This window comes from Geotrypetes seraphini, chromosome 4 (genome assembly GCF_902459505.1).
Source record: "Geotrypetes seraphini chromosome 4, aGeoSer1.1, whole genome shotgun sequence".
In the NCBI taxonomy this organism is placed as follows: domain Eukaryota; kingdom Metazoa; phylum Chordata; class Amphibia; order Gymnophiona; family Dermophiidae; genus Geotrypetes; species Geotrypetes seraphini.
This window is the reverse complement of record NC_047087.1, coordinates 291882184-291895402: the sequence shown is the minus strand read 5'-3', so window position 1 is coordinate 291895402 and position 13219 is coordinate 291882184. Positions and strand designations below refer to the sequence as shown.

The following is a 13219-nucleotide window of genomic DNA, read 5'->3' as shown; positions in this document are numbered from 1 at the left end:
TAATAGATCTTAAAGTTCTTGAAGGAACATAGGGTGTCAAATGTCTGTTAAGATAACAAAAACCATTTACAGGATGCATTTTAAAGAGTATTTTATAAGTGATGCGATGTGATATGGGTAACCAATGAGCTGATTTTAAGAGTGGTTTAACATCAAATTTTCTATGTCCAGTTATAAGTTTAAAGGCAGTGTTTTGCACAAATTGAAGTCTTTTGAGATCCTTAATCCAAATACCTATGTATAAAGAATTACAATAGTTTAAATCAGTGTTTTTCAATCTTTTTACACCTATGGACCGGCAGAAATAAAATAATTATTCTGTGGACCGGCATCGGTCCGTGGACCGGCGGTTGAAGAACACTGGGCTAAGTCATGGGCCAGACCCCACCCATCTCTACCCAATGTCCACCCCAGACCCCGCCCCCATAATAGTACTAATTGCACCTTGCACATACCTTGCCTCATCTGGAAGCCTTCTCTCTGACGTTGCAACGTCAGAGAGAAGGCTTCCGGTTCAGGCGCAGGATGCCCGTAGGAGCCACTGCTCTTGGCTTTGTGCACTGAATCAGTTAGGAAGAGGGAGCTGGCTCGAAGATAACGCCGCATCGATTGCACCGTGGACCGGCGGTTGAAGAACACTGTTTTGGGCCTGATGCACGTGCTGGTCCTGTGGACCAGCAGGAAATTTCTGTGGACCGGCACTGGTCCATGGACCGGTGGTTGATGAACACTGGTCTAAATGACTAATTACAAGGGAACAAATTAGAACATTCACCGCTGACGGTAGTCACTGTGAAGAGTTTGGCAGGTAGAGGTGGATTAGTCAGTGTACTAGTCTTTTAATCAATGTAAAATGAAGCCCAAATGATGAAGTTATGACTGTCTTATTTCGGTTACACCGTCAGAAGAGAAAGATCATTGGAGAAGGACATCATGTTTGGGAAGATCAAAGGAACCAGATGAAGAGGACAACCTGCAACCAGATGGGTGGACAACGCTGGAGGACCTTACCGGCCTAGCACAAAACTCATCTCTTTTTAGATCTGTAATTCATCAAGTCGCTAGGATTCGAGCATGAGTCGATGGCACTTAACTAACTTAAATGAAGGGTGTGCTTTTGGTTTCACATAGAGCAGGGGTGTCCAATGTCGGTCCTCGAGGGCCGCAGTCCAGTCGGGTTTTCAGGATTTCCCCAATGAATATGCATGAGATCTATTAGCATACAATGAAAGCAGTGCATGCAAATAGATCTCATGCATATTCATTGGGGAAATCCTGAAAACCCGACTGGACTGCGGCCCTCGAGGACCGACATTGGACACCCCTGACATAGAGCATAAGTTATTAAGGACTTTTCTCACAGCTACAAAACTGTTGGCAAATCAGGCTCACAGAATTAACTGCAATTGACAATGGCATAGTATAATGTCCTTAATGAGAAATGGAGACAATGATATGCCAATGTAGTTAAAAACCAGGAAGGAGACCAGAGCAATGGGGATTAGCTATACGTAAGGCAGGCCTGCACAGCTCCGGTCCTCGAGGGCCAAATCCAGTTTGGTTTTCAGGATTTCCCCAATGAATATGCATTGAAAGCAGTGCATGCAAATAGATCTCATGCATATTCATTGGGGAAATTCTGAAAACCTGGCCTGGCGAGGGCCGAAGTTGTGCAGGCCTGATGTAAGGGCTTGGTTGGAGCGGCTGTTTGCATGAAAATCTGACACTAAATTAGATAGTGCAGAAACTGAACTAAGCTTATGGTTTCTGAACTTCTTGCCTGAAACTCGGCTAGCTGCAGTGACCTCTGCACCTCAATACTCCCCTGAGCAGTTCAGTCTTTCATATAAATTGAATAACAGTAACAGTAACAGGAAAAATGTACATGAAAGCAAAGCAAACATGAGCACTAAAATGTACTGACCGGGAACAGGGGTAACGAGGTGTCTTTTTGGAGGCGTGTCATGCCCTGTTGGTCTGAGGGCTGCAGAAGTCACTGGAGCCAAACAGAAAAGTAAGATTTCATCCCAAAAGAACTTTCAAAATATTTATCGTCAAATAAGTACAGTAAAACCTTGGATTGCAAGTAACTTGGTATGCAAGTGTTTTGCAAGCAAAACATTTAATGAAATTTTAACTTGATATATAAGTAATGTCTTGCAAAACAAGTGCATACAATATACACACATCACAACTGAGCCGATGGTTCTTCTCTCTCTGACGCTGCAAGAGTGTAGTGACTGTTCTAAACGAGCAAGGTCTTGCAATATGAGTACATATAGTACTTTGTATTAAAGTTTTTGGGTTGTGGAACGAATCGTCTTGAGTTTCCATTATTTCTTATAGGGAAATTCGCTTTGATATACGAGTGTTTTGGATTACAAGCATGTTTTCGGAACGAATTATGCTCGTAAACCAAGGTTTTCCTGTATTTTGTGTTAAAACACCCTTCTGCTCTTTTCCCCATCTCCTCTCCCTATTTTCCCCACCTCTCTTTCTCTGTCTGCCTTCTTCCTTCCGGTGGCGTAGCCAGACGGCCAATTTAGGGGGCGAGCCCAAGCCCAAAGAGGATGAGCTCAAAAATTCATCTCTTCCCCCCCCCTCCTCGCCCCCCCCTCATGCTCCCCAAACAGAAAGAAATACCTGAACTTGTTTCGCTTCTCTGTTTTTGGTCTGTGTTATAGTTTTAGCTCCTTCCCTCGTGTCGTCTTTTAAATTGTAAACCGCAAAAGATTATACTCCTTTGTATATATTTGCAGTCTATCAAATAAACTAAACTAAAACTAAACTGTCTTCGGTTTGGGATAACAAAGACCAGAATTAGAGAATGACACGGTGACAAAATTCATCACCGTCCCCGCCCCCGCGGATAACCGCGGGAAACCATCTTCATGTCATTCTTTAAGGAGAGAGGGAAGAATCAGAGTATGAATGGCCACAACCATTGACCCGCAAGCTTTGCTTTGAAGAAGGTACGGGGAGGGGGGGTGGAGGGTTCTCGAGCTGGGGGAGGGCATCTGGTCCAAGCCACCCCAGCCCACTAGACCACCAGGATTTTGTGGGAGAGGTCGGGGAGATTGCATGGCGGGGGGGGGCGCTTGATGTCTGGGATGTCGGAGGGGAGGGAAAAGAAAGGCGCGCGGCAAGGGGTCGGAGAGGAGAAAAGGTGCTGGAATCCCTACCAATATGGCGTCCAGGGCGGACGCTCCCCTGCCCCCCCTTACTATGCTATTGACCTTAGGTCTGTCCCAGTATGACAACTCTTATATTCTAATGAATGTGCACGAATGATCGCCCATGTCTATTGAAGCTAAGGTTGCTATAAAGACCCATCATCAAAAGGGTGAGCACCGAGTCTAGCAGATAGCAAATATCTATAGCAATCTGAAGCTAATGAAAGAAGACAGGCTGGGAATGCACTGACCCACAAACATATTTTGATGATTTTTGTAGAATAAAACTAGCTCCCAGCTACCTGCATATAATTTGTTCTGAATGAGATTGATATATGTTGCCTCTTTTGATCTCTCCTTTGCTTTTTTTTTTTTTTTTTTTCCAATTAATCTCTGCAAAGTTAACCATTCCTGACCAGTCAAAGGCCAGCGCCTTTGCATTTTTGCTATGCATTGCAAATAGGCCCACAAAAAGATGATACCCTTCAGGGATTCCAATAAGCCTTCGGCTGACAGTCAGTTATCTACAAGAGGAATTTTCAATTATCTTGCATTCACAGATAATTTGGCACACCCATCCTTGCCTTTCCTCCCTTGTTCTCTCAGGCTTGCCTGAGCCCTCTGGATATCTTCACTGCTATTTGCTCACACGTAGTCCAAGAACTCTAAAGGCAGATAAGATTTTTACTGAACTGATCAAGGCACAAACAGTGTAACCTTTATTATACCAAGCTTGTAGTGTTGGTGACTATTTTCCCGTGTGCACATTTGTCTTTTGTGGAGTAAATTCCCTATTTACTATTTATCGCATTTCACCATATCTACAGCAATTGCATTGGCTACCAGTCACCTTCAGAATCTGCTATAATAAAACCCTTAATGCGCATGCGCACTTCAATCTCCGTGCGTCCATGCTTCATGATCCATGATCCGTGCTTCCGTGCCGTCGCATGCGCTGTAGGAGCCTGCAGTGGTTTGTGACACGTGCGGCTGTTTCCCCAGCAATGTTCCTGCCCTGATCTCCGACGCTGGCTGACTTTCTGCCTTCTGACTACGCTGCCGGGATGCCTCTTCATATCACCCTTGGACCAGCAGCGGCAGCAGTCGTGGTTTCATCAAGTAGCAGCGGGGTATTTACTAGGCTGGCCCACTTCGATAATGCGAGGTGGACCAGCCTAGCAAAAGCCTAGAGGATGCTGGACAGGGAGCACGGAAGGGAGAAGGGGTACTACTGGACAGGGGAGAGGTAAAAGTAACAGAGAAGGACTACTGCTGGACAGGGGGAGCAGGGAAAGGGTGCTGCTGGACAGGGGGGAGGTAAAAGGAAGGGAGAAGGGCTACTGCTGGACAGGGGGGGAGAGACAGAAAGAAAGACAGACAGGCAGGGGGCAGGGAGAGAGACAGACATATAGAAAGAAAGAAAGAATGCCTAAGTCTACACATCTATTCTAGCAGCCGTTAATGTAACGGGCTAAAAAACTAGTACAATATAAAACAGTAATGATCTGCCATCAATTCTTGTATGGAAACATTCCAGAATTGTTTAAAACTAACATGTTCAGTTATACACCAAACAGATCATTACATTCTGAAAATCTAGCTTTACTGAAGACGAAGGTGAACCCAGGGCTTGTTGAGACTGGTAAAATGACTTTCTGCTGCGCAGGAGTTAAAATATGGAACTCCCTTGTGGGTCTTATACGAAATTGTCATGAAAAGGGCACGTTTAGGAAACTACTCAAGACGCAACTATTTGTAGATGCCTTTTTCTAGCCAAGAACTGCCCTCTCTGGCAAAGCTGATGAACTGTTCACGACCTTTTTAAACATGGTTTAGTTTGTAGATATGATTTTTAAGGATTATTTGAATGTCTATGTTATGATGATTTTGTTTTAGATTATGTATGTGATTCTGTAAACCGTTTAGTTTTAAACGGTATAGAAATTTTTTATTTTTTTTCAATTCTTTATTCATTTTTCATCTTCCATCAAGTACACAATATTACATCAATTGAATCATACACATCACTTGAAATTCTTTCTATTGTCATCTTAAATACATAAATTATCTCCCTCCCCCACCCACCCTTTTCACAAATATTGCAGTCAAAAAAATAACATACATGTGCTATATTCAACCTATATTATAACTACATACCACCCCCTCAAATAATTATAGTTATACTTTCAATGTAAAAAGGCATCTAATCATTACAATAAGTTGTCAATGGCCCCCAAATCTTTTTAAAATTATTATAATTCCCTTTTTGTATGGCAATTATTCTTTCCATTTTGTATATATGGCACAACAAATTCCACCAGAAGGTGTAATTAAGCCTTGTGTAATTTGTCCAATTTCTGGTGACATGTTGAATGGCGACTCCTGTCATTATTAATAAAAGTTTATTATTATTTGATGAAATTTGACTTTTTATTCTCATTGACGTCCCAAAAAGGATTGTATCAAATGATAGGGCTACATGGTTTTCTAATAAACAGTTAATTTGAGACCAAATTGATTTCCAAAAGGCCATGATACAGGGACAAAAGTATAATAAATGATCTAGAGTCCCTTTGACTCGCAGCTCCTGATTGGTAAGGCCTGACTTTAGTGCAGGAAGAAGCGGTCGGAGCATACAGCGAGTGATTTCCTTCACTCGCCGGCGCTCTGGCTGCTCTCTCCTGCCTCCCCCATGAAAAACCGTATTCGTGGTTTTTCAAGATTTGCGGGGGTTCCTGGAACAGAACCCCCGTGAATATCGGGGGAGTACTGTACATGAATTTATTCAGTTACTCAAACATTTTTCCCTGTCTGTCCCAGCGGGCTCACAAATCTATCTAATGTACCTGGGGCAATGGGATTAAGTGACTTGCCCAAGGTCACAAGGAGCAGCGTGGGTTTGAACCCACAACCCCAGGGTGCTGAGGCTGTAGCTTTAACCACTACACCACACACTCCCCTTTTACTCATAGGGAAGTCATTCCATCCTCCTTTATTTTTGTCACCCTCCTCTGCAGGGCTGTGGAGTCAGAGTTGGCGTAGGAAGCAATTTTGGGGTAACTGGAGTCAGTAAAATGTGCCAACTCCGACTCCTAACAGAGTTAAACTGTATGTCTTGCAGATATTATAATGCTTAAATTTCTTATTTCACAGATAATAATTTGATTAACATATTTTTTTCAGAATATGTTTTACTTAACATACCCCCTCTTTACTAACGCGGATTTTGGTAACTGCTCTGACACTCATAGAATTCCTAGGAGCGTCGGAGCAGTTACTGCCACTGCGGGCGCTAAAACCTGGCTACACGTTAGTAAACAAGGAGGATGGTAACATAGTGAATGATGGCCTTTAAAGACTTCAATGATCCATCCAGTCTGCCCTGTAACTACATGCATTACAATTCCATGATTGAATTGTCTTTTTTTGTTTCTTCTGGACCACAGACCTGAGAAGTCCATCCAGTACTGTCCTTAGGTTCTAACTACTGGAGTTGCCGTTGAAGCTTACTCCAGCCTATCCAAACCATCTCCTTGGCAGGATTCAGATCGTGAAAGTTTGCTCATTCATATTCCAGTTAAAGATCCTCTGTATTCATCCCACATTTTTTTAAATTCCATAAGTTTTTCTCTCTGCCACCTCCTTCGGGAGGGCATTTCAGGCATCCATCACCCTCTCTTCAGTCCACCACCCCTCAACCTCAAATTATATCCTCTAGTTTTATCAATTTCCTTTCTCTGGCAAAGATTTGGTCCTATATTAATACCTTTCAAATATTTAAATGTCCTTATCATATCACTCCTGCCCCTCCTCTCCTCCAGAGTATGCATGTTGAGGTGCTCCAGTCTCTTCTCATACTTCTTTTGGCACAGAACCCCTACCATTTTCGTTGCTTTTCTCTGGACTGCTTCAAGTCTTCCTATATTTTTGGCCAGATGTGGTCTCCATAACTGATCACAATACTTCAAGTGGGGTCTCCTTTCTTCCTCTGGTTACACCTCTCTCTATACAGCCTAGCAACCTCCTGGCTACACCCACCACCTTGTCCCACTGCTTTGTTGCCTTCAGATCCTCAGACACTATCACCCCAAGGCCTTCGCCCTGTCTTTGATCACAAAATTTAATATATTTTATGATATTTATATTAATGAAAGTAGCACCTAGAGAATGACATGGGGGCAAAGTCTGTCCCCATCCCTGCCCCATTCCCATGAACTCTGTCCCCGTTCCTACCCCATCCTCGTGAACTCTGTCTGATCCCATCTGCTCAAGCCTCAAATAGTTATGCTTTTATATTGAAATCATTTTATGAAAGTATAAAAAGAAACAATATTATGTACAATTGTCAATTTATAAATCACAAAGATCAACAAAACCCCTGTCTCCCTTCCCACCTCATAAATATCCCCTCCACTATCAAGACAACTGAACAAGCCAAATTGCTACAAAATGCTGCATATAAAAATCATGCTAACAGAACAAAAATGGCAAATTCATAATAGCTGACCAAAACTGATAAATTAAACCAAAATACCAAGAAGCCACACCTTGCTTATAGTACAACACCTATATAGATATATAAATAAAGGAGTTGGAGTCAGTGTGACAAGGTTTATATCCCGTCAGTGGCCAGCAGAGGGAATACTCATATGCATATGGATGCTGCAAAGTTACCTGGGATCGCTCTACTCATCCTGAGTGAAAAAGGGATTTGAAAATAAGACTTTCAGAACTAGAGACCCTTGACTGATGGTGACTGGCAAATGATTAGCGGAGAGATCGATGGTGACCAGTGGAGAGACTGGTAATGGTACCGGAAGTAGCCAGAAGACCCAGGAGTCCAGTGAGGGTTGAAGAGGAGCCGGTGGTGACCTGAGGGACTTGTGGAGACTGGCATGATCTTTGGTGGCCAAATTGACCAGGGATGTGTGTTTAGAAGAGCCTTGTTGTGTTTTTAGACGAGCATGCTAGTAAAGTGTGTCCAGGAGAACCTGATAATAGATGGGAAAAATGTGACCAGAGGAGCCTGGTGGTGGTGAAGCGATGGGAGGTAACTGCTCGGTTCGTCGAAGTCAGAGTGAAGATACCATGAGTAAAGGAGTCAGAGTTGAAGGTTTTATGTACCAGCTTCACATCCCTGCTTCTCTGTACCTTTTCTAATTCCGCTATATCATTTTGAGACCCCTGGGGAACCCCATTCTCTATCCTTCTCCATGGAGAATATTGACCATTTAATCCTACTCTCTGTTTTCTCTCTTTTAACCATTTCTTAATCTACAATAGGACTCTGCCTCCTATCCCCTGACTTTCTAATTTTCTCAGGAGCTGCTTGTGAGATTAGGGCTCTTTAGCTTGGAGAAGAGGCAGGAAAAGGGAAATGTAGTAGTTCAGTTTATTTAGGGGCCTTTTAACTAAGGGATGCTAAACCCTTAATGTGCAGTTGGAATATGAGAACAGGCTTCTGCACAAATGCATTAAAGCATTATGCAGTAATTAACCTGCTCTTGGGCACTAAACTGTGAGGGATTTACTATTTACATATATTTTGGGGAGGGGTGGGTCATGGGCAGGGAAAGGGCATTTTAGCATTAACCAGCTATCGGTTTTCACTGATTTTTAAGCTGGAGGCACTTTGGATACAAATGAGCTGAAGGAGAGCCATCAAATATCTACCCATTCGAGGCCGGGACATGTGCTAACTGGTTAATGCAGGAGCAGTTAGTATCTCCTAAATAGGGGGCACCAAGTGCTCCTGCATTAACATTAACATACGAACATAAGTCTAGCCATACTGGGTCAGACCAAAGGTCCACCTAGCCCAGTTTCTTTTTTCCAACAGTGGCCAATCCAGGTCATAGTGCCTGGCAGAAACCCAAATAGAAGCAGTCAATGGAATACCTCAGTAAGGCCAGCAGAATTGAATCAGGTTGGGCAGGCTGGATGGACCATTCGGGTCTTTATCTGCTGTCATCTACTATATTACTATGACAACCAGGATAAAGCTTATTCCCACATCAACCCAACAAGGCTGAGTTTCAGCATTGACCTGCACTGCCGTAGATCACCATGCCCTTTATCCATTAAGATATACGAGAGTGATTTGAAAAGTTTGGTAAAAAAAACCAAGTTAAACAAAGTAGTCTCCATCGAGGGTTATGTACTTAGTTCAGCGAGTTTCTAATTTTTTTTGTATCATAGGAAAAATAGCTTATGAAAAAACACTGGACACTCATATATAACCCTCGATGGAGACTACGTTGTTTAACTTGCTTTTTTACCAAACTTTTCAAATCTTCCTCGTATTACTCCTGATGCAGGCGGATGCCAAAACGTGGCTGCGTTGGGTTGATGTGCTAATAAAATATATCCTAATTATCCTACTGGTAATTGTTGGGAGTCATTTCTGCTGGCCCTCCTGGAGTTGCCACTCCAGGGGGCATTTATTTTGACTATTTCTTTCAACTGTCTTCAACATCATTTATTAACCTTTTATAAGTCACAGGTGCATAGGACATGACCTGCTCCCCCCCCTCCCCCACCAAAAAAAAAGAGAAAATGCCCTAAAATATGGATGGAAAGTAAAACAGAAGTAGACCTTTAAGACAATAGTGTTGGTGTTCAAGGTCATTCACCAAGGGATCCCATGTTATTTGTCACAGGCTATGGCATTTTATAGGCCACTCAGAGTATTGCGATCTGAGGAGGCAGAACGATTGATGTTGACAGGTTTCTCAGCAGCGCACTATGAGAGCACTAGGTCCTCCGCTATCTCTTTCATGGGCGTAACGCTGTGGAATAAGTTGGCTGGACCACTAAGAGCTCTTGTAGATTTTTAGAAGTTTAAGAAATTTCTGAAGACTACATTATTTGTAGAAGTATTTCAAGAAATGTATTTTCTGGGTTATGAATGTTTATGTATTGATGCGCTGTTGAGGGCCGTAAAAATGGCTGCTGTTATTGTTTGCATCACATGTGCTGTATATTTCTTATTTTTTATGATTTTTTTTTTTTTTTTTTTGTAAAACCACCTAGTTATAGGTGGTTAAGAAATCTTTTAAATAAAATAAATAACTGTAGCCTTTATTATTACATAGAAAGTCTCAGGGATTAAAAACTGATTCCACGCCGTGGCCTGGCCACGTTTTTACCGCACACTGGCTGCGTCAGGGGCAACGGGGCCCGCCGATGCAAAAACACAAGCTTCACCAAACTGATAATAAATGATGCTCTACAGACCAACCCGGGAGGATTATTTGTTGCCGGTTTGGTGAAACTTGCGAGTAGAAGATTTACATGCGGCTGGATTTCGAATTGATGGCAGCAGAGAACGGCAATCATATTTGTAACTCACGCTTTCACTTTCCTAATTTACATTGCCTCTCGCACATATTTTCATAGTTACCTGATCTGCTTTTGAGGGCTTCGTAAGCTTCAGCCTCCAAAGGCGTCACTATGCCATCAAACCTGCCCAGGTCAGGCGCAGCAATGACACGTCTAAAATGAGAAATCAGAAATGGGAGTTTCGTTTCATGTCATAGAACTCGTACATCTCGTAGCAAGGACCAGGTTCAGTACTGGATTCACTCAAAATTTAGCACCGAAAAACCCAGTAATCAGCACTTTTTGCGTAAAGAACAATCAGAGGTGAGGAGTGGCCTAGTGGTAGAGTCAGTAGCATAGTAAGGGGGGAGTTGTCTGCCTCGGGCACAATCTTGCTGAGGGCGCTGATACACCACTTCTCTTCTCTGCCCCCCCCCCGACTCCCCCTGCTGTGCGCATGCATTCGCTTCCCACTCACCGTAACTCTATCTTTTTGCTGGCGCGAGCAGCAACTCCGACCGGCTGCTGGCGCCAGCGTCGGCTTTCCCTCTGATGTCACTTCCGTTTTAATTTCATTGTTCGATTTTCTATATCGTTCTCAAGCAGAGCTTAGACCGGTTTACATGAATTTACTCAGGTACTCTAGCATTTTTTCTCAGTCTGTCCTGGTGGGCTTACAATCTATCTAATGCACCTGGGGCGATGGCGGATTAAGTGACTTGCCGAGGGTCACAAGGAGCAGCGTGGGTTTGAACCCACAACCTCAGGGTGCTGAGGCTGTAGCTTTAACCACTGCTCCACTCTAGAAATTAGCCAAGTATAGGACAATCAAGCCATTGTGACATTACTGATGAGGTTGCGATTTGAGACAGTGGAGAGTTGGGGGCCCTTTGTCAGAGGGTCCGGAGAATTTGGATTGGCACACAGAGGGTCAGCGGAAGAGGTGAGTTTTTACTGCCTTCCTGAAGTTCAGTAGACCTTCTAACGAAAATCTTTCACTTGAAGCAGAGCTCACATAAAACTGAAATTAGTTTTATTTAGATGTAAAAATGTACAGTATAGTTCACATTAAGAAAAACTTCCATGTTTTTCTTGAATGAATTATGTCTGGAATCTTTCACCTTTCCCGCCCATCGCCCTGCGTCTCTTAAATGTCAAATATTTAATAAAACAGGCAGAGATCTAATCTGTTTCCTGCTCTGATTTCCAGATGACTTTGCTGAATTGGTTCCTGCCTCTTTTCTTTGATGGATGACTTCAGCTGAACATCCTTTTCCCAATTGTGGTGTCATATGCTCAGAATCAATCAGCTATTATCCCCCCCATATGAAGGACTTACCTTGAACAGAAAATCTCCAAAAATGCTCAGTGCAAATCTCTTCCTAAAATAGAGGGGTGTTTTCTTTCTAGTTCAGGGTAAGAATTCATGAACTTTTATTTACGAGGGGTCGCTGAAAAGTTCACCATAGCAACCACTATCCTCACTCTTTGGATTCAATGACAGGATAGCAATGTAGGTTTCCAAAATCATCAAAGTCCATACACCCGACAAGAAAAGTCAGGATAAGGTTCTTCTCATTGCCTCCTAGTATGATGTAACTTATCGAAATACTTCTGTATCATTTCATCTAGAAATAAAGTCTAGTAGACAGAAAATAAATTTTTACTTATCGTTTTAATGCAGTCTCACTAGCATGCCCCGACGGGACCCGTTTCGCCCAAAAGGCTTTTTCAAGGGTTCATGGAGGCGTATTGGGCTAAAAATTTATTTTCTGTCTACTAGTCTTTATTTCTGGATGAAATAATACAGAAGTATTTTGACAAGTTACATCATACTAGGAGGCAAAGAGAAGAACCTTATCCTGACTTTTCTTGTTGAGTGTATGGACTTTGATGATTTTGGAAACCTACATTGCTATCCTGTCATTGAATCCAAAGAGTGAGGATACTGGTTGCTGTGGTTGTCTCAATTGAGGCCTCACCTTTACATCTTCCATACTGGTTTAGTGTCACTGAAAAGTTCTCAGCCCAACCAAGAAAGGAATGATGTGGCGCCATGAAACTTAAAAGTTATTCCATACTTCTCTTGACACTTTTTGTTTTAGTGAGGCAAATTTATCTAGTAAATGGGCACAGATACAGGAAAACCAAGCCATTGTGACATCACCGATGAGGCTGGCTCTTAGGCATTGGTGGAATGAGGTATTATGACATCACAGTAGGAGGGGATGCTGAAAAATGAGATCTATTAGCATACAATGAAAGCAGTGCATGCAAATAGACCTCATGTATATTCATTGGGGAAATCCTGAAAATCCGACTGGACTGCGGCCCTCGAGGACCGACATTGGACACCCCTGCTCTAATACGTTTCGCACAGCGTGAAGTTGCTTGTTTAATATTTTACGCTCCTCTTCGGATGCAAATTGATTTCTGAGTGCACCGTTTTCTGATCCCCCTCGCCTCTAGGCTAAAGAACGATGCAAATTAAAGACCAGACAAAGACGTGACCGCCATCCGTCTGAAGAGACAAACAGGAACCGGCAAACAGAACGTTTAAGCGGCGCATGGATGCTTCTGCTCGCTTTAACCGCAATTTCTAGAATTTCAAGTATCATTGTTCTTTTAGAGGGTAAAGACGAAAGGGATTTTGATATTAGTTCACTTATTTCTCAGTAGTCCAAGGCAGGTTACAGTCTTTTTGCTACAGCGCAGTAGATTAATGC

At 42.8% G+C, this 13219-nt stretch overlaps 1 protein-coding gene across 1 annotated transcript in view; it reads right to left on the bottom strand.

Annotated features, from left to right (window-relative positions):
* Window positions 1–13219, bottom strand: part of PDZD7 (PDZ domain containing 7) — a 127534-nt gene that overhangs the window by 35059 nt on the left and 79256 nt on the right. The window contains exons 13-14 of the mRNA XM_033942445.1: window positions 10576–10667; window positions 1925–1996 (exon numbers count right to left, since the gene is read on the bottom strand). Of these exons, the coding sequence (XP_033798336.1) occupies window positions 1925–1996; window positions 10576–10667 (164 nt within the window). The remainder of the gene's footprint in view (window positions 1–1924; window positions 1997–10575; window positions 10668–13219) is intronic.